The following is a 26,940-nucleotide window of genomic DNA, read 5'->3' as shown; positions in this document are numbered from 1 at the left end:
TCTATAGTTCTCCAAAAACTATTTAGAGTACAAAAAACAAGATGGTGGCAATGTGACTAAAAAATCAACATTTGAGGAGTATATTAGGGCGATTTACTATCTTTTTTAGACTCGGCTAATGGGAAAATAGTATACAAGCTAGATATACAGTGATATTTATTAATTACTAAAATTACTAAAAATACAGAAACCAACGCAACCACATTCTATTTAATTAATGACAGCGAATATTTTTAAGGATGTTTTAAGAAGCGCCCTTCAGAAGCGATTTTGTCATGTTAGACATAGGAATCAGCAATACACGTAAATCCCTATGTCTACTTCTTATTAAATATCACTGTTTATTATCCCAGATTTAAATATCGGTGATAATATATAACAAGGGACTAAACTGTGTGTTTTAATCCGGAGGGTAAATTGTGTTGTCCGGAACGTAGTAAAGAATTTCCAAATTAAGGTTCGTTCAATGCACTCCAATTCAAGTATTACGTTCGTAAAGAAGCTAAATGCAGTACAATGCATTATGCAGTGCATGTGCTGTACTCCTTTTAGTTTGATCTGAAAGTATTGTTGTCATACCTCAACGATTCTGACATACAAACCTGCCTGCTGATGGCCAGCACCCATGTTACTAAATCTATGCAGAATTAGGTTAGATTATACAAACACGAAATACTCCTTCACGGTCTTTTGTCGGTCCTCATCCTTGGTTCGTTCCCGCAATTGTAATACAAACAGCTCGTTTAATTAACATGTTATCGTCCTAATTATCATCTCGTAGCGTTTTGTTAACAAATTCGAAAACATAATAATCAAAACATTAGCGACACGGAAATGAGCGTCCAAACCGGAAAAGTTTGCAGTCGTTTAGGCAAGACCACAATGTAACTGCTTTTTAAATATTTTAAAATTGCCATGTCGCTTGACATGATAACCAGAAATTAGGATTAAACGCTATTGTTTATATGCATTCGGAATTAAGTAATAATAATTATTTTAATTGCTCCGGCCCTGTAGAGGCTTACGTAATGAACCGACACCCGCCTATACATTGGCAAAGATTTCACTAAGGTATGCGTTTGGAAATAGTAAAGCGAAGAGGATTCTTCATGCAAATTTCATTGCGAAAGGCGTGCATAATTATTGTCAATACTTTTTTAATCTAACTATTGTGTTTTTGGGTAATTTAAAGATGAGGATCGCGTGCCATGAAGCAAATAAACTCGCCTAAGTGTAGAGTTTTACACGCCAAATGAGGACAATGGAAAGTGAATAGGATTAAGATAAACAAACTATTAAGTGGCTACTTTTTGCTCAAATAATTTAGATGTTGCGCTCTGTTAACGGACTCTATAATGGAGCGGAGAAGGGAATTGTGCAAAAAATCTTTCTTTTCGAACAAACCGCAAAGAAAATTATTCATCTTAACCGGTATTTAAGATAGCATGAGGCACAAATAGAACATTATACAACAACAACTTAACTTTTCTGCATTTTGTTGAGACCCAGTACTTTCCTTTATTATATTTACTTCTCACGCATCGCTTCGCTTTTAATGGAGCGAAGTACCTAATCCATAAATTTAAAAAAAATCACATAGGCGCACGCTGCTGCTTACGTGTTTAATATAACCAATCCATTTGCATTTATTACGAGGCGCTTGTGTTAAAATTTCAGTAAGATCGGTCCATGAATATGAAAGTTGCCTCTGCGCATGCGCAGAATGATATAACCTACTGGTTTGAAAATTAATAGGCCCATTCAGCAAGCAATACATCTGCAAAAATTGGCACAATTTGCGAGAGTATTCACTTTAGAATGCACAATAAAGCTTTAATTTGGGTTTTTGATTACCAGGGTAATCGATAAATTTGAGTTAATTAATTCGCGCCTTGATCGCAGTCGAGCCAATAGAATCGCGTGCTTTCTGGTAGAATTTGGAAAAGATTCGCGTTTGGAAAGCCATTGCCACTAGTGCGGGACTTCAGAACCAGATTCGATTTTTGGACAACCGTCACGACCAGTATTTGTGTTTGAAACGTAAAATCTTAAGTTCCTGGTGTTATCGTTAAACACGTACCTAAAGAAGAAAGAGTAGTAAAGTAAAGAAGTAAATAAATTCTAACGTGTCAGTCTTATAGACGGAGCCAAAACAGGAATTAATCCCAAATATTTCTATTAATAAAAATGGCGGTTAGCAAGTAACTTTTAACATATAAGGATACACTAGAAAAGTCACCGTTGCGAAACTGAAGAAGTCACTGAAAAAGGATTGTACCCAACCAAATTCCGTATCAACATTGTTACTTGAAAATAAGGCTGTCGTATATGAGGTACCACTTGTTTTCAATTATGTAAAATTAATCAATTAATTCAATTTTTAAGAAAAAAAATCCGCGTAATTTGGAATTTGATTGAGGTAATACGTTACTAAGAAATTTGATGATTTGTAAATTCTTAAAGAGTTCATCCTATAGGCAGTTAAAGCCGTTGTGTCTTGCATGTATTTTTTGTTTGTTTATGAACCCACAAGAATTTAAAATAATTTAAGGGGTGCCCACTCTGCTTAAAGGGTTGACACCGTTGGTGTACATTTTTAAATAAATGATGTACCTCTATCAAGCAAAATCGACATCTTTTTCCTCATTTTTTTCAGAAACGAATTCCTTACGAGTTATTCTTTATCTGTTTCCTTTTCGTTGTGCCACCCTGTATAAAAATGTGTAATTTCGGTTATTAAATTCGATATTAACTCCAGATTAGTTCCAAAAAGGTGTGACCAGAACATTGATTTTTAGGATTTGTATTTATAATGATAGCAACACTTGTAAAGGGTAGTGTAAATTGGAATCGAGGGATAAACCGCATAAAAAATGTGTTCATCAATTTCCAGGTTTCTTACTAATTCCTCTAATTTTCTAATTTCTCTAAGTCATCACTAATTCCTCTAATTCCTAACTAATTCCTCATTAATTTCCCTTATACTTTATTAACTTTAAAATATGTAGTTATCCCGTCATTTTACTAGTTTTCCGTTTCCGCAGCTAATTCCCTAATAGGTACTTCCCTAAACCCACGTATTTATGTATGTATTTATTTATTGAAAAAATTATGTAAAATAGTGTCTGCAGTAAGTATTATAATGAAAAGCTGGGGAAAAGAAATTGTGTATTTTTACATCAAAAAACTTTTTTAGCACTACCCGCAAAAGTGGAGCGCTATGCCTCACTTTTCAGTCCTCAGACCTCGTATGGACTTTGGGTTTTCGTTATATGCATTTGCATTTGCGGTAACCAAAATATTAATAGCGAGAAAAATATTTTTGCTGTCAAAATCGTGATTTATGCATCAATTTTCTTGGGAAAAAGAAGAAATGATACACGTGTATTTTTTCCAAACAAAATATTTTTACCCAAAACATGTCAAAATCGTTATTTATCCATCAAGTTTAATGGGAAAAAGGTCAAAATTGTTATTTATGCATAAATTTTGTTGGGAAAAAGATCAAACTCGGTGAGACCAAGAAATGAAACATGGGTATTTTGGCCACCATAATATTTTTACGCATTTTTACTCAAAAGATGAAATCGTTATTATATAACTAGGTAATTAATGTCCGTTTACCAATCAGATTCACTCTTTCAGCCATTTTCTCTTTTTCGTCGGCGATAACACTACGATTTGAGCGGCAGCAACACGTTTCCGTGACTTTCTACTGAAAATTTTTTGTACAAGAAAACAAGCTGAAATGTCGAAAAATGACTTGGCGGGAAACATTTACATTCAACGTTTTTTTTATTCGTGTGTAGGGTGGAAGTTCCTTTCAGTTAAGGAATGACAGTTCACTTGACAGTTACGGCGCTTGCTGAAACTGATGTAGTAGGGCGGGTTCAATTCCTAAAGATTATACACTAACATTCCCCTGCGAAATATCCCTCGGAGACTCTTTCATCATTTGATTTTTTTCATTAACATATTCAAAACGTTGTGGTAATTTTGTGGTTTTTACGAGCAAACCCATAGAAAAATCAAGAGTCTATTAATTGAAGTCCAATTTCCGAAATCTGGTAAGAGCCGGTGGTCAGTAGGTAATAATTTTTCCTAAAGAATTTGCGAATTTCTTTAGAAATTCAAAATTTTGATTTCGAAAAGAAAAAGAACCCCTTTTTATTGCAAAAGCATGTTCGTAATAGTCGCGCTATTAATTAATTAATGTTTAAAGGTAACGTAAACTTCTTATGCTACCGTTAATAGTGCGAAAGTGACTTCTTTCAATATCTATGGATTGAGATCTTAGTGTGGGGAAGCGATTCGTCGTATTCCGCCGGTACTTCTTCTACGACGTTGGTAAGTCTTGATAATAAGTATTAACACAATACCTACAGAATAGTGCGTCAACATACATATTGCTGTGTACACTGATCCGTAGGCTAGAAAGACCGTACACAAAACACCAAAACAAAAACCTAGCTATCTCTTTCCCTTTTATTCATTATCACGGCGCAAAACTTAGCACAGAGGAGAGATTAGACTCTGCTCTCAGTTAACCTGTTAACTTCTAACAGAGTGGGTCAGAACAACTCTAAACTGAACTTCAAAATGTTGAATAATTAAAATGGACCTTGGGCAAGCATCCGATAAAAACAACAGGTAAATTAGAAAAGACGTCGTTCACAAACGAAACTTCTTCAATCTTCAAGCTCACATTAGACGAAACTTTCAATGCTGGTTGTGACTTCAAAACATATAATCATCGAAGGAACTCGCAAGAAGCGAAATAAATTGTTCAACGAAGCCCAGCAAAACAAACTGATTTACATTGTCAAAGAAACGTAGTTCTGCGTTGATTGAGGCAAAAAGCGACGCTTTTCTTGTCAACGTCCTATTTTCGGCGAAACCCTTCTTCTGCAAATCAAAATTATAACAACCAATCATACACAGTTGACAAGGACTCAACGTATGTTAATAGACCAAAAAATAGAGGTCGAATAATTTTCATAAATCAGTTTGTTATCAGACATTAAGAGATATATCCAAACTTAAATTCTAGGAAAAATAAAATTTCATCCGCTTTTTAATTGAATTAAGCATTTACATTTGATAACAGATAAAAAAACTAAACAACATTTCCGGAAATTCTACGTTTAATAAAATAAAAATGTAAACACAATCAACCTTGACCGCTATCTCGTATGACACAATAATCCCCATGCCGTTACATAATAGATCAACGACAAATTAATAAAATTTAATTACAAATGTTAATTACATAAGAAGGAGACCGCCCTTGTCCATCTTAATTAAAATGTCCGAAAATTTCATCCTGCCAGACGAAATATACAGCAATATGTACAATGTCTGTTAAATTTCATCCCCCGACCGATATTTATGTCACAGTGCATCTTGCATTGCAATATACTATTTTGTACGAAGTTTCACAACAAACGTAACACAAACAGTGATAAATGGTCGCTAGCAGTATACAATTTGTTGCTCGATTTTTGACAAAAAATTGACTGTATCCGCCAAGCGAGCTAGACACATTCCATTTAAATTCACACTCGCTCGCTAATTTTGTAATTCGGGAACGATATCGAATACCAACTGTCTTTTACAATCTTTCAGCTCCATTATTCTGCATATGGCTGAACAAAATAAAACAGTTACGTTTACCCGATATGCGGATGGATTAATAGAATTTAAACTGTAACTATTACGGTTCTTAATACACCTGAACGTTACTACCTCTCTGTATATGGCATGTGTTAGAGTTAGGTCTCTAGCCGTTTGACATTGAGAGATACTTACCGGAGGTCTCGTACACGTTATAATAATGGCACGTTCAGGTGTAATAACCCGTAGACCTGACGTGAAAGTATTTTCGGAAAATTTTGCTGAAAAGTGAAATAATGGCCTAAATAATGCTTTACATATGATTTAGTTCAGTCGTTCACCTTAGCGCCCCCGTTTTGTTGTCATTCCCATGACCCAAAGAGTTTCTTCTCATAAACCATAAGAATAGCGTTAAGTGATAAATAAAATAATTGAAAACTTAATGGACTTTTTCTCCGGGCTGAATTAAATATTCCGAGGCTCTACAACAACGTGGTCTGAGCACTTAATTTAAAATTTCAACGCTTTGTTATGCACTATATAAATTTTGCGTTTGCACCGGCAACTTTAATGAGTAAATTAGGTATGCAAGTGAACACGCTTCTGCTTATTACCGTTAATGAGCTAATAAAGCACGTAAGTGTTGGGATTGCCGAAGGAAGAATTATGGCTCACCGACAAACACAATTTCGAATTGTGGGTGATGGAATTTAGTGGTGTGTGGGTATCAATTCCTAGGAACAAGTTTTTTATTACTCGACATTTTGAGGACAATCACCTAAAGACGCTTCCAACAATTTTTCATGATTTACACGAGCTTGCAACCAAAATTAATTACCTAAATTAACATGGGCATGTTAGTTTCATCTCGTATCGTAACTGGTTTTCTGTTTTCACCTTGTAAATCGTTGATCCGTAAAATTTCCATTATTTACCTTCAATTAAGATGTGTCTTCAGGTTAGTAAATGTCAAATCTAGAAAACATTTGTCATTAAACATTCCGATGAGATTTTTGTTTCGCAATGCTATTTTTCATATGAATAAGGAAAAACGCTCTGAGTTTGAGAAATAAAGGTTTGTCCTCGACATTTATCCGACTTTACACGGGTCCTTGTGCATCTTTACACGCCAGGTGAAGTTATGAAATCTGCATGATTAGCGAGAAATGATACAAACTGAGTAAATCGATCATGTTATCTGTACCGAAATTTTTTTGGAAATTATGTTATGGTTTTTATGTGGACAGCTAGTGGGCCCTAAACGGACCACGTATAGTCCGCAGACCACCAGGTGAAAACCACTGAGTTGAACCAGACGTATTGAGATTTCTTTTTTTTAACCATCCTCATTGTGTTATTTAGGTTGAAGAGAAGAATATTATTTTGCGTATTCCCACATCATTGTTGCACGTCCATAGGTACGTTATCATTGTGTATTGTATTAATTTACTCACACAGTTTAAACATCGCTTGTGTCATAAGAGCGGAACAGCCACCATCTGGGATTTTATCTCTAAGATCGATTAATTTAAATTTAACATGTTACATTTACAGTTATTCTTGTCCGGATTCGAACCGGGGACCCTCAGTACCGCAGTCGAACTGCCACTCCATTGCGCCGCACGGTATAGTCTATGTAGGAATAACATTTTTTGGGGTATACAGCTACATAGGAGAAGTAATTGAATGTGTGATTTATTTCTTGAAATTATGACTCTTAATTAAGTAAATTCCTTGCTTAATCAATTAAATTCGCGACTATATCCATTTGCCATTCCAACTGCTTAAGTCGCGAATTTAATCCCAAGTCAAGTCAATAATTAAACTAATTGCTGCAATTAATTACGCCCATTATGCCAAATTCCAAGAAATGTCATCAATTAAATTCATTCTTCGATCCAAATTAGGTAAATGCCCCCCCACCCACCCCATTTAAGCAATTCCGCGAATTTAATCAAGAGCCTCGGTTATATCAAAGATGGCGGTTTAGTGCCGCTGTTCTACTCACGAGACTGTGAGTGTATAGAATTTTTTACAGACATGTGCGCTAGAAGTCTACTGTCTGGCACGTCATGTAGCGGGCTCATATATTTTGCTTTTTTGTCCATAAAAAATAAGAAAGTAATCTCAAATTTTAAAAGAAATTAAATGATGGAAAATCAAGCCATTCTCAAGCTACGAGGAGTCTGCCTTTTGGAAAGAGGTGTTTGATATTGAAAATTTGGAAATGTTAGAATGATTTTTGTAGGTTTTAAGTAGATTTAATACAACCCTGTTCTTTATTCTTATGGAATATACCAGATTTTATTAATTCATTTAATAGATCATAAAATTTCCTTTCAAATGATGTATCATACTTCCTCATTTTTGCATAGTGTACCATGATCTTGGAATTTGGGTCTCGCAAATAAGGGTGAGTTCTGTTCTATCTCGTCCGGACGTACTCTAAACCCCTATAAAGATTCCCAATTGGGGCACCAGTTTTATAATAATTAGTGTTACGGTACGTTTGAATCACATTCGGTTCTTGAGAAATAAAAAAAGCGACGCAGCTTGTGAAAAACTGTAGATTTTGCGAGAAAGAAAGGAATTCATTGGTCTCGAGTCGTCGTAGAGATCACGTTAAAATAATAGTGGCTTTTGTTGGACTTGCGTTGAGGCATCTTCAAGCTGAAGTCAAAGACTCGTAACGAAAAAATCATTCCGAACTATTCGTTAGTCCAAGTTGGAATAATTATCAATAATCTAATTCGGAAAATCAAAAATAGTGGAGTTAGCCATTCCGCGTACATTGCGCAAATACAGCGGCCTTTTCCCACGCACAATTCAAGTTTGGAGTGGTAGGGGATAAATTAAATCGATTTCGGGTCAAAACAACCTTATATGCAAGTTAATATGCGTCGACAGAAAATTAACCCGGTCATTTCGATAACGTATTTTCGGTTGAATTTTGTGGACGATCACACTACGAACCAGGGTCTAATTTTTAACCGACGAAATCTACTAACCCCTACAGTAGATGTTACCCGATCCAGGACTGCTCGAAGGGTAGACCTAGAAGCCATAGAAATAAGGTAAACTGCAATTTTTGCTATTTGTATTAACTCCGGACCGTTTAGCTTGAGGATTTTAATCATTTGTTTGTTGTAAATAAATCTTTTATTGACATATATTCGTGCAATAGCTAGTTATTTTAATTAGTCAATTACTGGGCGTTTCAACAAATGTAAAAGTCAATTTTCATAGGCCTGTTATGGAAGGTGGAAATTAATTGATTCAGATTTTAATATAATTCATTGTCGTTTTGTGTTTTGCCATCATGGTGCACGATGGTGGAGAAGAATTTTCAGGTAAAAAATAAAACAGTCGAAAGTAGACTTTATTGACCTTCGGAGCACCCTATACTTCAAGTACCTTTTGTTCTGGAAGAAATGCAGGTGGGGAGTCATATGTCAGTGCAAAAATCGGTTATGGCTTTTGCTTGAAACTTTTGAAATTTATTTAAAACCGTTAAACCGCCACAAAAATGGATGTTTATTGCCTTCTTAAACACCTTATACAAACGCTAAACGATTTCTGATCAGGCTTCTGTTGGGTCTGGTTTCGGCGGATCTAAAAATGTATATCTCAACCGCCTTAGGTCAGCTTTTTACACCAAAATTGCATTTTTTAAATCGAACATCCTGTATATTATTCGATATTGCAATTCCTCTTTTAATGTTAAGCAAAATTTGTACCTCAATTCAATCCTTGATTCAATCGTTAACGGGTTATCGAGTTTTTAAAATAAACGCTGATAAGTTTTGAAACGGTCGATTTATAGGCGAAAATATACAAGACATCAAAAAACGTATTATACAGAAGTGTCGGGGTTCTTTAATATGTACTCGGCAGTAATAATTTTAATTATACAGGGTGGATCATAAAGGCACGGTACACCATTCTTTTAAAGGAACTCGATAAATTTTAAAATAATAGCGTTTATTTTCAAAACTCGATAATCTGGAAACAATTGAATTTGGATACATTATGCTTCTTGCAAATTTTGCTAAAAATTAAGAAAAGAATTGAAATAAGGGTGTTCCATTAAACATTTTGGTGTGCTACGCCTTTATGACCAACCCTGTATAATTAAAATTATTACTACTTAGTAGGCATTAAGGAACCCCAAAACTTTTGTATATAATTTTTTCCATATCTTGTATATTTTCCCCGATAATCGACCGTTTCCAGACTTATCGGCGGCCATGTATATCGCAAATTATCAATGAAATACTAATAATTTTAAATGGTAATCCATTCTTAAGACTTTATTCTGCACGTAATCATCATTTACCCTAGACGGAAATTGAGGCTCCAATGTATGGCATAATCAACTTTTCCATGGAATACGTGCATGGATTTTAGCTTCTACTCTGTTATAGGTACTCTCTGATCCCATATTTCTACACTGATCATAAATATCCCAGCCAACACACTTGCGTTTAGTAAACGGCAGGGTAAACGGCTTTAAAGCGTTTTGAAAGGATAAATTCGGTATTGGTACCTAGTATGGTACTACGTTTTTTTGTAGACCAATTTTATACCGTTTAAAATAGGATTTTTGTTCGTATATATACTCGTAAGCCATAGAGTTCACGTTCTACGTTGATAATATGTATATAAATAAACGTTCTTTTATCAATAATTTGATAAACGTATAAAATACCACTTTGATATACCATGCTGGAATATTGCTATATTTACTTCCTCCAAAATACGAATAAAAATTTGGGATATTCTACGTATCAAGATTACGTATTATTTATGTCATAATCTAACGAAACTGGTATAAGAAACGTTGAAAATAAGTAGATAAATACACGTTTTTTTAGTGTTACGTGTTACAAACGTATATATAATAGGTACGTTTTTATTTTACCATATACCTACTGGAACTTTGAGATTAGTATAAGGAATACGTATTTTGTACGATCGCATTCGTTCGTATTATATACGACCGATTTATGCCTAAATTTATTTCTATAGACATTATTATAAAACTGCTCATTTTGCACATTCCTTTGCACTTACGTACGCATTTTGGTTACAGCTACTTTCAATAGATAGTAGCTGAAGCTTGTATTTTTTTGATCCTGCAGATTGACGCTTCTTCGACGTCAACAGGCGCCTCTTATATGTATGCAAACATGGAGAGAATTGGAAACGAAGCTTCTTGGACGTTACAGAGCTTGCAAACTTTGCATTGCCTCCGTATAGATACTGAGGACCGTTAGCGGTGCCAATTGCCTATGCGAAGGCATGAAGAATACCCAGGTTTACACATAGGCAAAAAAGATAGTGGACCCTGCATGTTTATGATGGACTTTGCAATTATCATGTGCTTTAATTTTAGACCTTTGATTTGATTAAAAATATCAAGCACATTTATTGCATTTATTATATACGTTTATTAGCAGTACATTATCGACGAATTTCATACGAATAATGCGTAAGGATATTACTACGTATTCTGGATGCGAAATTTAAACGTATTCAGTAAACGCATATAAATCGTATATAAATGGGAATAATAAACGCATAATATTCTACAAGAATATAACAATATCCGCTGGGCAATTATGCGTCCTATATACTAGTTTTTTAAACGTAGGGTTTTAGTCTACTATAAAGCGTTATATACGGAACTGTCTTGCTTGGATGATCTTGATCAAAATCTTGAGTCACTTTCAGAAGACCATAAAGTACCTGTTCAATCGTTTTCGATGTTGAGAAAAAATTCCTCTTTTGTGATGTTTTTGTCCGTCTGTCCGTCTGATATTGAATATGAGTCTGGTTTCCGAATACGAACGAGTGGCAAAAAATTCCCCTACTGAAAATCGTATGCAATTCTTCGTGTCTTGTTGAGTTTTGATCAAGTCCCACAATGCCTTCTAATTCCTTCAATTTTCTATCCCGTTTCCTTTTTGCCTTAACCTCTTGCATCTTTCTCAGACGCTCGCCTCACATGTCTTTCAGTTTCTGATTGGATATTTATCACTTTGGTTCAATAGTTCACATTGTTAGTTTTTGTGCAAGTTACAATTTCTTCTTTTGTGCAGTGGTAACTTAGAGATTTCTTTTCTTCATTAAAATACGTTTTGTTGTATTTTTCCAATTAGGTATACCTTCATGGACTTAAGCTCGGTTGCACCAGCCTGCACCACAATCGATAAGCTGTAGCTGGACTAAGATTGAAGTTAGCATGGCAAGGCTGCTTGCACTACGACGTGACGTGATGGTTATGATGACAATTAAAGACGTATTTTGAACGTTTACTTAGGTAAGCCTGACTGAAGTCGGGGATTTTGGCGTCTTACAATTAAGGCGAGCCTGAGAAATGCGCAACAATTTAAGACCGACTATTGGAGCTCAAGCGGCGTCTTCAGCTGTCCAATGTATACCACTATTGTGAATAATATATACCTCGGTTGTTATAGATATAGATCGAACCATATTAAAATTTGGACCAAAAATCACTTTGGCAAATTTCCCATTACCGAAACAAGCGCTAAAGACACCTTGAGTCCTCAAGAAAAAACTTGATGTGTATGCTCGACTGAATCTAATAAATAGACATGGAAATTCGCCGAATGCCGAATTATGCGTGTGTTTCCTGTCAAGCACGTAATTACCATTGCGGACATGAAGGATAATGGGCGATACTTTTACTTCAAGGAAATTAACACGCCAAAACGTATTGTACTGCCACTTTCATCTAGAGATGAACTAAATACCTGACGATGTAGCGTTAACTGGGTCGGAAATGGTCGAAACGCGTAAACCCCGATCGCACGAATATGTTAATGTGCGTAATCCTCGCGATGTCTGCGTGAAGCGATGTTCCAGAGGTCCGTTAGAGTCAACGAACGCGTACGCCCATGGCACGCTAATTATGACCATTTTAGTTGTACGCCGACAAAAATAATGGCAAATGAATGAATCAGTCAACCACATTCTTCTGCTCCTTAACCTCGATCTCGCGAAGGTTCCAAAAAGTAAGTCATTGTGTCTCGGGATTCGAGCATTTAACCCATTTATTCAAAAATCGGCAAACCTGTTTTGAATGTAATCGACGACACGATTCCGGAAGCTATTAGCGGACGCTCTATTGAACCATGAAATTTGTCGCCGTTTTCCGATTCGAGTTTTTTATAGAAAGCGATGATGAAAGTTAATTGTGAGTGAAACAATTTAGATCGCCGTTTATCTAATACCACAGATGACATTGTGTCTTAATAAGTAGATGATATTAAAGCCAGAATTGCTCATCTTTGTTAATGCTAAAAAGATGAGAATTTAACTAAGCAGTTGCCAAAACGTGCAGCTACTTATGAAAGGATTATTATTATTATATAATTACCTCTTGGTGTCACAAGGATTTCGACATTGCCTATTTAAACCGGGTGTACATTTTGCAAGAATGCTATAGTGTAATTTTTCTAAGACGGATGCTTGGTGCACACTGTGCAATTTTTAGTTAAGCGTCAAGGATTTTTGGAAAATGGAACCAGGTTAATAACCAAGGGTGACAATTTTGGTTTAGTGTTCTGCTATAGGTACATCTTGGAATTGCTGCTAGTTCCTAAATTTATTGAAGAAGAGTATATCAAGATCATCTTTGACCCATTAAGCTCTTACTGCACGGGATATGTCCAAACATAGTTTACTTATGCGAAAAAATAAATCTACATGTGTTATTACAAACCCTCTAATTAGCTGCACTTCAGGGTCGTTACACTCGAGTGGTGCATTTTTTAACTGGCCACTACGTTCAATAACCGTTAACTTTACCAATAATTCGTACTGGTGTCTCAAGAAAACGGGGTCATAATCACGAAAATCGTGCTTGATTTCCATAACTAAATAAAATGATGTCAAATTGTACTCACTTAATCAAGTCCAATTTCCAAAATTATCACTAATTTCACTATCACGTTATTTCCATAAGAAAACTCCAAAACGCCGGTCCTCTTTAACTAAATGCCACGATAAATCACACGAAACTAGTCCAACTAAAATTACTTAAGCTGTTGTATGCAACATCGGCAAGCATTAGCCACCTTCCACTTCTTGTCCTAGACTGGCTCGAGTACTTCTTAGCACACCTGTAAAAGACATTCACCGGCTCTGGCGCCCATCCTCGCCGTGTAATTCAATAGGATTCCTTAAGTTACTTAACCAAACCTACTGTTGATTTCATAAACATAAACAACAGTAATATTCGAAGTTTTCTGTTGTGCGTTTACCATGGACGTGCAGAAGAAGCCACCATTTCTCACCTTGATCTTTTCAATTACTCTTTTTCATTCAAGAACATTCCTTTCTATCCCTTTGTATTGGCCTGTTCACATATTTCAATCACGGTTGACATTAACCGTGTGAATCTTAACTATTATCCATTATTTTGTTAGAAACAAAACGGAAACAAGCACTTTTGAACGGCGCGTGCCATTTTCCCCAACGACCCAAAAACTTTATTCAATCAAAATGTTGGCGTCAGGCATTGTTCACGAAAAAAATTTATTGCGCCCAGTGCTAATAAAATTTTTATTATAGCAATCTTAGCGACAAGGAAAATAAAATATTTGGCTTCATTTTGTCAAAAGTGGATATTACGTGTATATGCTTTAGGAAATCGTCAATTAGTATTGTTATAACGTGTTTGTACAGTTACTTCACATGTAAGTATTATAGAAATATTTAATTAATTATAAAAAATCTTCGTCATGGAATTGAATTTTGTATTTCCGGCTTGCTTGAACTGCTTAGGTACATGCTTCGTACTTATTCTACCAAAATTGCACTTTATTTCGGTTGTAAACGCGTAACCTACTACCACTTTTGCGAATTCTGGAAAAGGTAAGTGAATTAGTTGCCTAGTCTAGACTATGGCCAAAACTTCTTACCCGAGATGGAATAATTAAACAATAGTAGTAGGTATAAAAATTACACTATGGTACCTATTAGTAAACCACTCTCTGTAACAGTAACAAATGTTAACGGTTTTATAATTAAAACTCATAATAAAACCATCAGTAAGATCGTCCTCGTATTTATTAAGGGGATTATTCTTAAAGTAGATCAGTGTGACTCCTTAAAGCTTCTGTTACAGTTGCATGTGTGTGTGACATACATCAAATCATACAAAAACCAATGTAACAAGATATCCAAATTTGTGTAAAACTAGAGGATACCAATTGATACTATCGATTGTAGTATACAAATAGTTGATTTTTTACTTATCGGATAATTTAAAAAAAATTACAGATTTCGCCCAGGATTTCGTAATACATGCAATCATCGGAAACATTGGAAATGACAACCGTATAGCGACATATGTAAAACACAAATAAGCCTTATTCACCCGGGATCACTTGCTCCACTCGCTCGCGAGCTCGCTCGTGTCGCAAACGTAAACTTTATGAATGATAAGCCTCATCATAACATGCTCGTAATCCTTTCTTATTAAAACTGGTAACTTCATACCCATATACAAAACATAAGCATTTAAAATGCTAAAAATTATTGCAAGGCTGCCTGGAACCTGGTTCCTGCTCTCATCTGACAGATCATCTCCCTTGTGGTTTCCCGAAAAGGATAACAAAATCAACCATTAGCTGATTTTTTTCAAAAACGTAATTAGCGGCTTATTTAATAATCACTAATTAAACAATCAAAACAATTTATTACGTAACGAGCGTTGGAAGCGATACATTTCCCGCGAGTGTTTATATGATACAAGTTGATATGAAGGGTAGTCTTCAGGAATGTTATGTACACTATTTTTTCTTTTAAGTAATTACGTCTTATTGCTGTGAAATTGGCCTGTGATTTTTTTGAATAAGCCACACGAACAAAAAAAACATCCCTAAACATGCATAATTCCGAAGGAAGCAAATAAAATTGTCATCCTATTATGCAACTCGGAAATGAAACAATCACAACATTTACTTGATTTACTTCACATAATTGTATTAGACTGCCAGCTTCGCCCAAACAAACGTAAAACTGCAATTGGTTAAAAAAATTAATGAATTAATAAGTAAGTTAATTTCATTATTTTTTTGAGATTTTAATATATTTGCATCAACTAAATAAAATTGGCGGATTTATTTGCGGTTTTGTTACAAGGCTTTGTACAAAATCCGAATATTCGCAAAAACTACAATAAAATGACACTGTTAGGTAATTTTACACAAGCAAACATTAAACAAAACATCGGATAAATACTAAATATACGTCAAATTGCAGCTTTTTTATCGATTTGATGTAAGAATATTTTTATAACATTTGGACTGATAGAAATATCTACGCGAAACAGAAAGATTTTAATTAGTTAGAAATTGGATCCATTTCTTCCGAATTTGTAAAAATTTTCAAGTTTAATTTTATCGCATAAGAGAGCTGAGTTTTTAGAGAAATTATTTAACCATTCGTGGGCGGTCTTAAATCTGCAATAACAATTTGAATTGACACATTATTCAAAGTATTGTCCATCGCTGGTTACTACTTTCCCCCACCTTTGTGGCCATAATCGGTAATCGGATTATGATGCGATCTACGAATCTAACCAGTTTTTCACTTCTTCGAAAAAACAGAAGCATTGCTAAGCTAAGCCGTGTACCATCGACAAGAAAAAGTGGCAGTCGGAAGGACTAAGACTATACGGCGGCAAGACCTCCCATTTGAGCGTTTCCAAATAGGTTTTAAATACTGATTTTTATACCAACTTTGGAAATGTTCTATCGGGCACTATACATTATTTTTTTCAGTTACGTTTAAACCTGTCGTACTCCTGATAAGTGCAGAGGTTTTTTATTGAACACTTTGCGTTATTTTATTCGCACTCGTCCATACTAATATTCACATAAGAATCTTTTTTTTAATGAATAATTCATTTTTTAAGAGTAGCATAAGTTTAAAATATTGCATCTCTTGTTCTCTCCCCCTCTCTTTTCACTCGGATTATTGCACTTACTTATATCATGTGTATTCAAACGATCACACTATTGGGTTATTCTATATAGGTTTTTAATGGTTGCTAATGCAAAATTACTGAATATTGGTATTTATATGGTATTATACTGCTTAGTTAAACATACAAATAAAAGGTTAATATGTCTGACAACGTTATAGTTCTTTAAAAATTCGCCGGATAAAAACAATTAAGATAAATCCAATAAATCGTAATTTTTCCCTTATATTAATTACAATAATTATAATTACATTAACGTTATACGCGTTTAATTATGACGTTCATAAACGAACTTTTATCATTAATAACTATTATTATACAGGGAGTTCCTAAATATGATTTACATGCTTAATTCTTTGGCTTATTTAATGACTAAAAGTTCATATAAACATGGGACTCCAAACGCTTCGTTACCGATCTACAGGGTGTTACAATTTTACACCATAGATTTACAATTTAAATCTTTAATTTATAAACATCGACACAAATAAAAAGGAGAGAGTATACAAATAAAGGCAGACCTACAAACAGGCAAACAGACCGATATCGTCGAGATTTTGTTTGATTTGAATTCGTGGTGTTTCAAAACGTGTATTTCCGTAAAAAGAAATGGGAGGTAACTTTTTACCCTAAGGTGCAGGCGGTAAAAAGGCTGTAAAGGTGAACACTTGGGTTTTTGCGATTTCGTACGCTGAAGTTGTTCAAGAGAGTGTAAACAATTTCAAAAAATGTTATTTTTAACATGCGATAGATGGAAAATGTAGTGGGGTTTTTCAAAATTAGAACTGTTAACGTATCCTGATAAATGAACTTATGATCCTTCGTCACTTATAAAGTTAGATTTAAAACTTCGTTGTTGGGTAAATGATGTATAATAATTGCGTGTACTTTCGTTGCACAGTTCGAATAGACGGGCTACCTGTTGATTTACCCGTGCAAATACAATTCTTATATTAATTACCAGACCGAACGCGTTGCAACAGCAAAGCTGTTATCATTAGCCAAGAAAAACAGTTTATATTGGTTGCTACATGTTTCGTTTGAGATAAAATATGAGACCGAATTTACATTAAATGTAAGTTGTATGGTCCCGTTGTTTCGTTGAATGTACTCTTGGATTGAGTGATTGACTGAATGCGCTCTTAGTGTGTTGGGAGTAGTTGGTACCATTAGGAATGAGAAAAGATCATCGTTCAAATGACAGGTTCTGATTTTTGCCAAAGATGTTGATATATGAATTGGAAAATACCAGAGTAATCACGCTTAAATTGTGTAAATTAATTATGTAAGCGTCTTGACGTGAATGGAGTAGGGCTGTATCCTCTTGAGGTAAATTTATTTTCATAGGTTCCTTCTTTACTAACACGTTTATTTTTAGGCTATGCCATATGGTTTAATTCAAATGCCTACGTTTCTTTTGCTTACATTTGTCGCAATCCGAAACCCACTTATGAACGGGGTACGTAAGTTTGAATTAATTGGATTTGGGTCTGATTTTTGCATTGTAGTTTTTGGTTATATTTTTTCTCTGTATCTTGAATATAAAAGTTGCGGATGTATACCTAAATACAGTATCTACAGTATTTACTAATTTGCATTTTGTTCTGAGATTTGTTACAAAACGTTAACACAAGTTCCTTCCCAAATATTAGAGAATGAATTGCGATCTATAACTAATAATTAGAAATTTAATCATAAGACTTCTATCGCCTATAGTTCCTTTTTTCAAATTTTTGGTTCGGTGAAAAAAACAACCACAACATTCTAGCTTATGCCACAGATATACGTTTGTGTTTATGCTAAGGATTATCATTGGATACAGTTCTACATGAATGTTATTTTGCCAATCAACATGGTTAGGAAAATCAGTTCGACAATAATTAGGTAATGCAATCAAACTTGATTTGATGAATTAGTTAGGTATATATATGGCTACTGCGTTACCGCTTTTGGGAATTAGAAATACATTTTGTTGCAAGCGATTTGGATAGGTGCTGTGTACAAGAATTCGCTTATCAGAATACATCTTTGGCAGTCGACATTTTGATTGAATTTTCAATTTACGCATAGAGATCTAAATAACATCACGTAATCCACCCACGGTTTTCAGGCCGTATCCGCATCTTCAATTTAAAACCCACTTCCACACCTTCATCAATATCTTGCGAAATATTTTGTACGTATATTTTATGCAAATTTTGTCTTTGGCATAAATATTATGGGAAAAATAGCTATCCAGACGAAAAAAAACTTGACCTTTAGCTTTTCAAATCGTTTAATTAATGACTAATTTTTATGCGTTCGATTTAATTTGGTGTTAACTTTCATTTATTAAACAACCATATCAATTTACTTCACATAAAACTAAAGTAAGCTTTACAAATAAATAAAAATTAGAACGTTACTTTCAGATCCGCTAATTCAAGATAATTTGATAAATTACAGTGATTAACTACTTAGAATTAATATTTATGAGCCTCTGATTTTATTTTTATTTCCACATAAATTATACCCTTGTAAAGAAAATTTCAAACGCATGTCAATGTTCTCGGGTTGTTATATTTTTTTAAGTACCAGTTACAGTAGCTAAATTACGTAGGAGGAGATGTTCTTCATATTACTTTTGAGTAGTAACAATTATCTCTATATTGCAACACCGCAAGCTACCCGCAGTACAGATATTTGGGAATGTATTGGAATGAACATTGAAATAGTCCTCCGAATTAAGGTAAGGCCATGGTTTGATTTGTAGTCTAAATTTGGATCAGATTAATACTACGAGGACATGTCATTATATCAATAACTTCTTGAAAGTAAAGCATTGCCATGAGAAATGTATGGTCTTTAAAACTGATGTGTCACTTGCTGGTTGTGTGCATGTTATAATGTAAAGGTGGGCGTAACTGGGGGTGCGGGTTAAATCCAGGCTCTGTCGGTTTCTCTAAAACAAAATTTAATTGCCTTTATTTTCACAAACAACTTCGAAATCACACTCTCGGCTTGCCCAAATTACGCAAGAGTTTAAATTTACTGGGTTCGTAAACACACGTGAGAAAATTTTTAAGCAACATTACAATCATCGTCTCTTTAATTAAATTTAATTTCGTTTGCTGCTTTTGTACTGTACTTTTATATTTTAATTTTATCACCCCAGGAACATAAATTGGAGGAATTCACAGATGCTTGTACTGGTCTGGAGTGGTTCAGAACTTTTACTGTTGGTTGCTTCCTTTGCTTACTCGCAAAGAAAAGAGGTTTCGGCAGTTGTCAGAATTCGGTCTAAAATTTCGGTTCTGTACATAGCAAACCATTCCATGCTTTGACTATTGCCACTAATACCTTCCCATTTTCCGTAAACAATACCAGTAGTCAATAAAAAAGATGCCAGTTGGATAATATCGACATTATTCGGGGATACACTTCAGGGGTCACACACATTTCTAATCTATCTGCAATTTCTTCACCTTCGCCTGTCAATATTAAAGAAAACAATACCAAATTAAGTTATAATTAACACAAAGAGTAATTTTTGCAAAGTGTAATCTTGCATCTATTAATTTGACTTGCTAATCAGATAGTGTAATTTAAATATCTCTTTAGCCTTCTGAGGTGTGACCAAATTATACCTCACAATTAACGTTGTGGTTTTTCTACAATTCAAATATTACGCTTGATCAACTCTCCGTTTTTATTTATTGTGAAATTTTGGAGATTACGAAAAAAAACTAAAACGTAATCGGTTCCACTTTTACGTACAGAACATGAAGTTCTATCTCAATCTACATTTAACTGAAGCATATCGTGGAAAATGATCAGAAAAACTTGATTAAGTAACACAAATTTTAATTGTTCGCATATATACACATAACAAAAAGCTACCACATTTTTCTCACCATTGAACTACAATTCAAAACTCAAACATTACATAAATACCTTAAGCAACCAATCTCACATTATTCGATATTAAAAAAACTATAACAACATTTACAATGGGATTTTCATTTTTTACACGCAATTGTATGCGTGTTGCTACAGTTCCGACAGCACCGGCGTTAATTGTGTAGGGCATTTCCGAACAAATTGGTGAAAGCAGCAAATATTGTAATGCGCTAAAACGATTGATTTTAATTAGTTTTAAACAAGAACGGATACGGTTCGCAATATTAAGCATTTTGACACAATTTCAACTTTCTTATAAAATTATTTTGTGATCACGCAGTGTTTCCTTTTTTTTTAATTACACTTACCTTAATTAATAAATCTTGTATAATGCCTTCAGACGCCAATTTATATTATAGTATTACTTTCTTTTCGGTTGAAATTCTTTCACGCCTTTCGTATGTTTAGAGTTTAGAATACGGATCACTCAAGCAGGTGATCTAGAACTTTTTTCATGTAAATGGTAATAAAGTCCTCTTTTTAACGAAAAGTTGAACAGAAAATACAGTAAAATCAATAAATTCGCACCACTACCCATACCACAGTAAACTGTTCAAGACTCCCTTTTATTAGAGCTTATCTGCGAACAGTCATAACCTGATTAGGCAGATAATTGAGATTTTTTTAATTAGATATAAGACGACAAATTTTTTTAATTTCATAAGCTCTTTAGGTGCTGTGGAATGTTCCGTTTCTCGAATTCTGCATGGTTCATAAGGTTCACTAGATTATTAAGATTCCTTGAGTTTTTTTTCCGTTTCTTCGAATTAGTTCTACAGATTCTTCAGATTTAGACTTCACAGAATGAGATTTTGTTTCTTCGGATCTTCTCCATTCTCCAAATTCTTCGGATGTTGCGTGTCCGGAATTGTTCAGTTTCTTTAGTGTTTCAATTTCTTCCGATTCTTCAAATTCTTCATATTCATAACACTTTAGATTCTTTCGTTTCTTCGCATTCTTTCCACTTTTCAGATCCAGAACGTTTTTAAAAATTTCATCTCGTTCAACGGAGTAGTTCGGTGTTCATCTAGAACAGATTTAACGCTACATTTTTTCGTTTGAGCCTTTAAACGAATTCTGATGCCGCATTACCACAAGTGGTCCGCCCCAGTAAGCGCTACATTTGGTCCTTCGAGCCGGTGACCTTTTACCGTTGTGGGATCGATGGTCCAACGGGCCGCGCACTTTCGCTCAAACCGTGCGTAAATTTTAAAAAATCATCGCCTATCGCTACCCCCGATTGAATCTTTTAAGGTTTTCAAAAAACGCACGACGTATTCTTTGCTGTACATGAGATAAAAAAATGTTGAAATAGTTTATCTTACTCGAAAAAGTTCTCTTAATGTCTGTAGCGTTTGAGCGTCGTGCCGTTCCGCGTTCCGTTCGGTACCTCGGCCGTCCCAAAACCCCATTTCCTATTTTTGGCCCAAGGAAATCCGTGTCACCCCCGAAATCCACATTTTTACTCGAAAGTTTCCTCCGTACCGCACGATCCGTAGTGACCGCGGATGCGACTGATCACATTTAATGTTAAGTTTTTTGTATCAAGCTTCTTGCTGACTTTCAGTGGAAGGAAGAAATTACGAAAGAGGAAATTAGTTCTGACTAGGCGATAAATGAAATTATTGTTACCGATAGGTCTGTTTAGTCCGATAATCATCGATAATTATCTATAACTTTAGATAATTATCGATAACTTTCGATAATAATCGACAACTATCGATAATAATCGATAAATCGTAACGATAATTTTCGATAATTATCGATAACGTTTGATAATTTTCGATAACTTTTTATAATTGTCGATAACTTATGAAAATAATCAATAATGATTGTTAGCTGTCGATAATAATCGATTATTATTAACACTTGTCGAACATTGACCATCTCTGATAATTATCGATTAATTGATGAGTAGCGGTAATTATCAAGAGAAAACTATCGATACTTTTTCATAAATCTTATCGATATAAATATATTCTATTGCGAGAGATAATAAATAAAAACAGGATCTTTTGAAAGATATTAAAAGAACTGTAGGTAGGTATGCTGAAGTTTTCGAAATCAAAGGTGATCAAGTGGACGATAATCCTCAAAAATTAGTAGACAAGTAGGTTGTGATTTGTGATAATGGCAACTCGACAATGCTCTTACTTGTCGCTTTTGTTTCATGTAAACTGGTACATATAAACTTGGAAATTAACTTCTCAAGTTTATCTCGTTAAAAATTCTCTCGATAATTATCTTCTTAGTTTAGTTGTGTGATTAATTGATAGATTAACGGTAATTATACATTTATCGACCAATCCTTTAAACTTTTCGATAAATTATCGATTAGTCGACCATTTTCTTTAATTTATCTACTATGTATTGATAAGTTATCGGTTAATCGTTTTTTGCAAAGCGCTACTTTTAAATGATTACATATCGATTAATGGATAATTATCGGAATTATGGATTAATCGATAATTTTTTTAATTTATCGGCCGCCGATTAATCGATAATTATCGATAAGTTATCGATTAATCGTTTTTTTGCACAGCACTAGTTCTGACCCTGAAAACTAGAACAGTGAACCAAAAATGAACTGCACCGCGCCGCTATTTGTGCGCCGATATAATCTTTCTCAATTTTTCACTCACCAGCGGATTGCGCAATTTTGTGTAATCACGTGGGAATTTTAAAATCTGAGACGCACTCATTTACGAGATCCAGGATTTTCCATCAAATTCGTCGACAACCCTTTTGGGATTTACAAAGCGGACAAGCGAGTAGTTCTAGTTGGACGAACCCGAATCATCTCCGTTAGCTTACTTTAAAAACTAAGGTAACCATACCATAGAAAATAAACCCAATGTCATAATTCGGGCGTGAAACCCATAACCATTTCGGCTCAATGGAGAACTGTTCGCCGTGTAAGACGAAACTGTCATTGGCAATAATAATTAATAGTGTAAGGTGCCTAACACGAAATAAATTCGTTGAATATTAAGTCAAAGTTCATCATTATTATGATGGCTCTTCTCCACGACTCTCTTCTCCCTACTTTAGGTCATCAACCTTCTTCTTCTTTTTTTCCTTTCTCCCTGAATCTTTCCCTCGATTACTTCATTCAACAAACAATTCTTTCTTAGTATATGCGTTTTAAAAGAACAATATTGAGCGACATTGACTATCGAGAAAAATCTAACACGGTAATCTAAATCCAGCTCCAGTTACCCAATAAAAACTAAAGATTTTGTTCATGAGTTTACGCAATTAAAAACATCCGCTTAGATCACTGCTGTGTATTAAAAATTTTCCATTATTTCGGTCATCGTATTATGAATTTGCAAACAGAAGAGACGTCCTTCTGTTACGATCCAGTAATTAAAGTGTGCAATTTTTTCGATTTCTAAATTACGTGAAATAGGGGGTATTCCAAGCTGTTTAATATTGAGCTGCTCCAAGGGTAATTTTTAATTTTTGCTATTTGTATTCAGTACGGACCGCTTTGCTTTAATGATTTTGATCAGAAAATAATAAGTAGAAACATCCTTAAAGATTCGGTCCAATGATTTTTGGGAACGTGTCTGTTTTGTTGTGAAAAAAATGTTGTATTGTAACCTATATTCGTGCACGAACTCTGTTAGAAGAGGTAAAAAAAGTTTCCATGTTCAATATTAAGTGCCGAGTGTCTTCTAATTGAGTTAAATTGAGTAAAACAGAACGTATATGGTAGACATTTTAGACATTGGATATATCAGTGAACATGAAATTGACTATTTTTAAAGAGATGTGGAGGAAGGTGGAATTTGATTGGTTTAAATTTCAATTTACGTCGATATTTTTCATTTTGTGGATTTATTTGCTAAGAAAGGCAAAGAGCATTCCATTTATACTAGGGGAATTGGATCAAAAAATAGTGAGACACGAATTTGAACCACCTTGTACTAAATACCATAAACTGTTTGAATTTTGTGGTAGCATCTTTTCGAATGATATTTGCGATTGTAGTAAAACCCAAATAATCCAAGGGTGGGTTCATTATTCATTATTAATGAATTATTTTGATGTTCGTTTGCTGTATAGAATTAAGCGTAAGCTGACCTTCGTAGTTTTTCAATTATAATGTGAGCGTCGTGACCAATACTCACTTTTTATTGTGTTTATCGCATGGTCATAATTTAGATTGGGAAGTAGTAGGATTTTTTTTAAATTTTCCAGTCCATTTATATTTATGGAATGTTTTGATGATTGTAAACTTGGATTAATCGCGTTTATTGACTATAAAAAAATTACAGTTAGACAGTGACCACACGTTAACGGTAAAATACTATTCTTACTATCATGGTCATCTTACGCTGTATGCCCTACAGACCTAATACCAAAGATGTATACACGATTTTGAGTAAATGCTAATAAAAACATTTGTATCTCGTTGTCCGTTATTGTATAAAAATGATCATGTTTTAAATCACTAACCCATCAAGGTCTATGATTATTATGTTAGTAAAAGTCTTCAAGAGATTGTTAATATAGATGGGCGAGTTCAAAAGCACGCATTCTTTACGCTCCAGTTGCCTAAGGTAAATCTCCATAACACACGACGTTTATTAATTTTAATTGTTTGTATAAATTAATTGTATCACGTGTATGGTGACAGTCACGTTTGACCACATTCCATTTCTGTTTGCAGCATCCCGGCTGGATTTCCCGATTCACGAACTTGCCTTTTCAACCAGAAACTTCAAATGTTGAATTGCTGCATCGAGCGAAAGCGCTCGCGAGAGATGCGCGAAACTGAGCCAAGTGTTAGCAAATACGTTGACGCAAACTCGTCCACCGACGACGAGGAGTTTTACGATTGCACTTCCGATAAGGTCGAGGAGGAGGATACGAGGAGGAAAACGAAGCATGCCCTATGGAATCAACCGGTGGGTCGGCTGGGGAAGTTTGAGAATTTGAAACTGATAAAGTTGGGCGATCCCTTGTATATTCCCATAACGCAAGATCCCGTTCCAAAAACCGAGGATCAACTGCAAGAGGACACCGATATCCTTCTGCAGCTAGGATCGGACGCCCAAGGGTCGGAATTGCGCGCGAAAATGATGAGCGCCTCTTTGCTGTCGGATATGGAATCATTTAAGGCGGCGAATCCAGGTTCTATCTTGGAGGACTTCATTCGTTGGTACTCACCGCGCGACTGGATTGAGAAAGATGGGTTAGATCAATGGGGGCAGAAAATGGGCCATTTAAGCGCGCGCATGTTAATAGCCGATAACCCTTGGGTGCAAATGTGGCAATCGGCAAAACCTGTACCGGCCAACCGCCAAAAACGCTTATTCGACGACACGCGCGAGGCCGAGAAAGTTCTACACTTCCTAGACTCACGCACTTTCGCCCAAATTATCGAGATGCTATTTCCCATCTTAGCGCACGCCGCCATCTGCCGGCTGTACGACGAATGCGAACAAGTATCTCCCGTCCTGCCGTCCGCTCACAAATCCCTGCAGCAAGCAATACGTCTAGTTCAGAAGATCTCGCGCGATGATCAAATAACCGAACGTTTATGTGGCGCTCTAATTCAACAGATAGCGGCACTCGAACTTGCCATATCGCAAGCAAATTCATTACTTTACAAATTTAACCCCGCGGGAGGCTGCGACGAAACCGTTTATGTATTCACCGAGAAGCTATTGAACGGTTGCGAAGTCGAAATTGAAGACGCTAGCAAATCGAATATTGGCAGTAGGTTAACTTCGATGTTCACAGAGGCCCAGAGGCTCGCCAATATGATACTAACCGAACATAGTGGCGGTTCAGCCGAAAATAACTCAACAGGAAACATTATTTTCCCCCAAGCTAACGAACGCGAATTCGTAATGAGAGTTGCGGCAGTTCGACCCGCATCCTATTCCAAAAAATCTCCGCAATTTTTAAGAGCGATTCTATCAAAGAGCGAATTTAGATTGGCTGGTGCTTTTTCTGAGGATATTGTTTATTTCTAATTTTGTTTGTTTTTGATACTTTTATAAGATTGTTATTTACATTTTGAAGTTTAATTTCAACTGCGGCGCTTTTTAATGTACAACTTGTTGCTTTACATCGATTTCCACATAATAAAGTTGGCAATTTTAGTCTGTTTCCCCTTAAACTTGGACTGGAAATTTAATGTGTCTTTGGGTATCGGGGGATCTCTTATCTCTGCGGGTAAATAAACTCTTACAAGCAACCCTTCCTAGAGGCATAGCAATTTCAGGCAGCTGTTGACTTCAATCTTTATTAAATTAATGAGAACATCGAACGACCAAACAATTTTCTGTGGAAATAAAGGGTAGTTTTGTCAATTTAAATATATATGTAGAAAAGTGTAGTGAAATACACTCCAA

General features: G+C 35.1%; 1 protein-coding gene across 3 annotated transcripts in view; it reads left to right on the top strand.

Moving 5' to 3' along the window:
• The window catches only part of LOC116171686 (rab3 GTPase-activating protein catalytic subunit), a 52,759-nt gene extending 26,071 nt beyond the window's left edge, over window positions 1-26,688 (top strand). Inside the window, exons 1-2 of one of the 3 annotated variants that reach the window (XM_031488654.1) lie at window positions 14,225-14,336; window positions 25,248-26,688. In XM_031488654.1, coding sequence (XP_031344514.1) covers window positions 25,303-26,559 — 1,257 coding nt within the window. In that variant the 5' untranslated portion in view covers window positions 14,225-14,336; window positions 25,248-25,302 and the 3' untranslated portion in view covers window positions 26,560-26,688. Of the gene's footprint in view, window positions 1-14,224; window positions 14,337-24,883; window positions 25,138-25,247 lie in introns of those variants that run through there. The other 2 variants (XM_031488652.1, XM_031488653.1) reach the window with 2 other exon arrangements.
• Window positions 26,689-26,940: the final 252 nt, after the last annotated feature.

This window comes from Photinus pyralis, unplaced genomic scaffold (assembly GCF_008802855.1).
Source record: "Photinus pyralis isolate 1611_PpyrPB1 unplaced genomic scaffold, Ppyr1.3 Ppyr1.4_LG5, whole genome shotgun sequence".
Classification (NCBI taxonomy): Eukaryota; Metazoa; Arthropoda; class Insecta; order Coleoptera; family Lampyridae; genus Photinus; species Photinus pyralis.
This window is presented reverse-complemented; position numbering and strand designations above follow the sequence as displayed.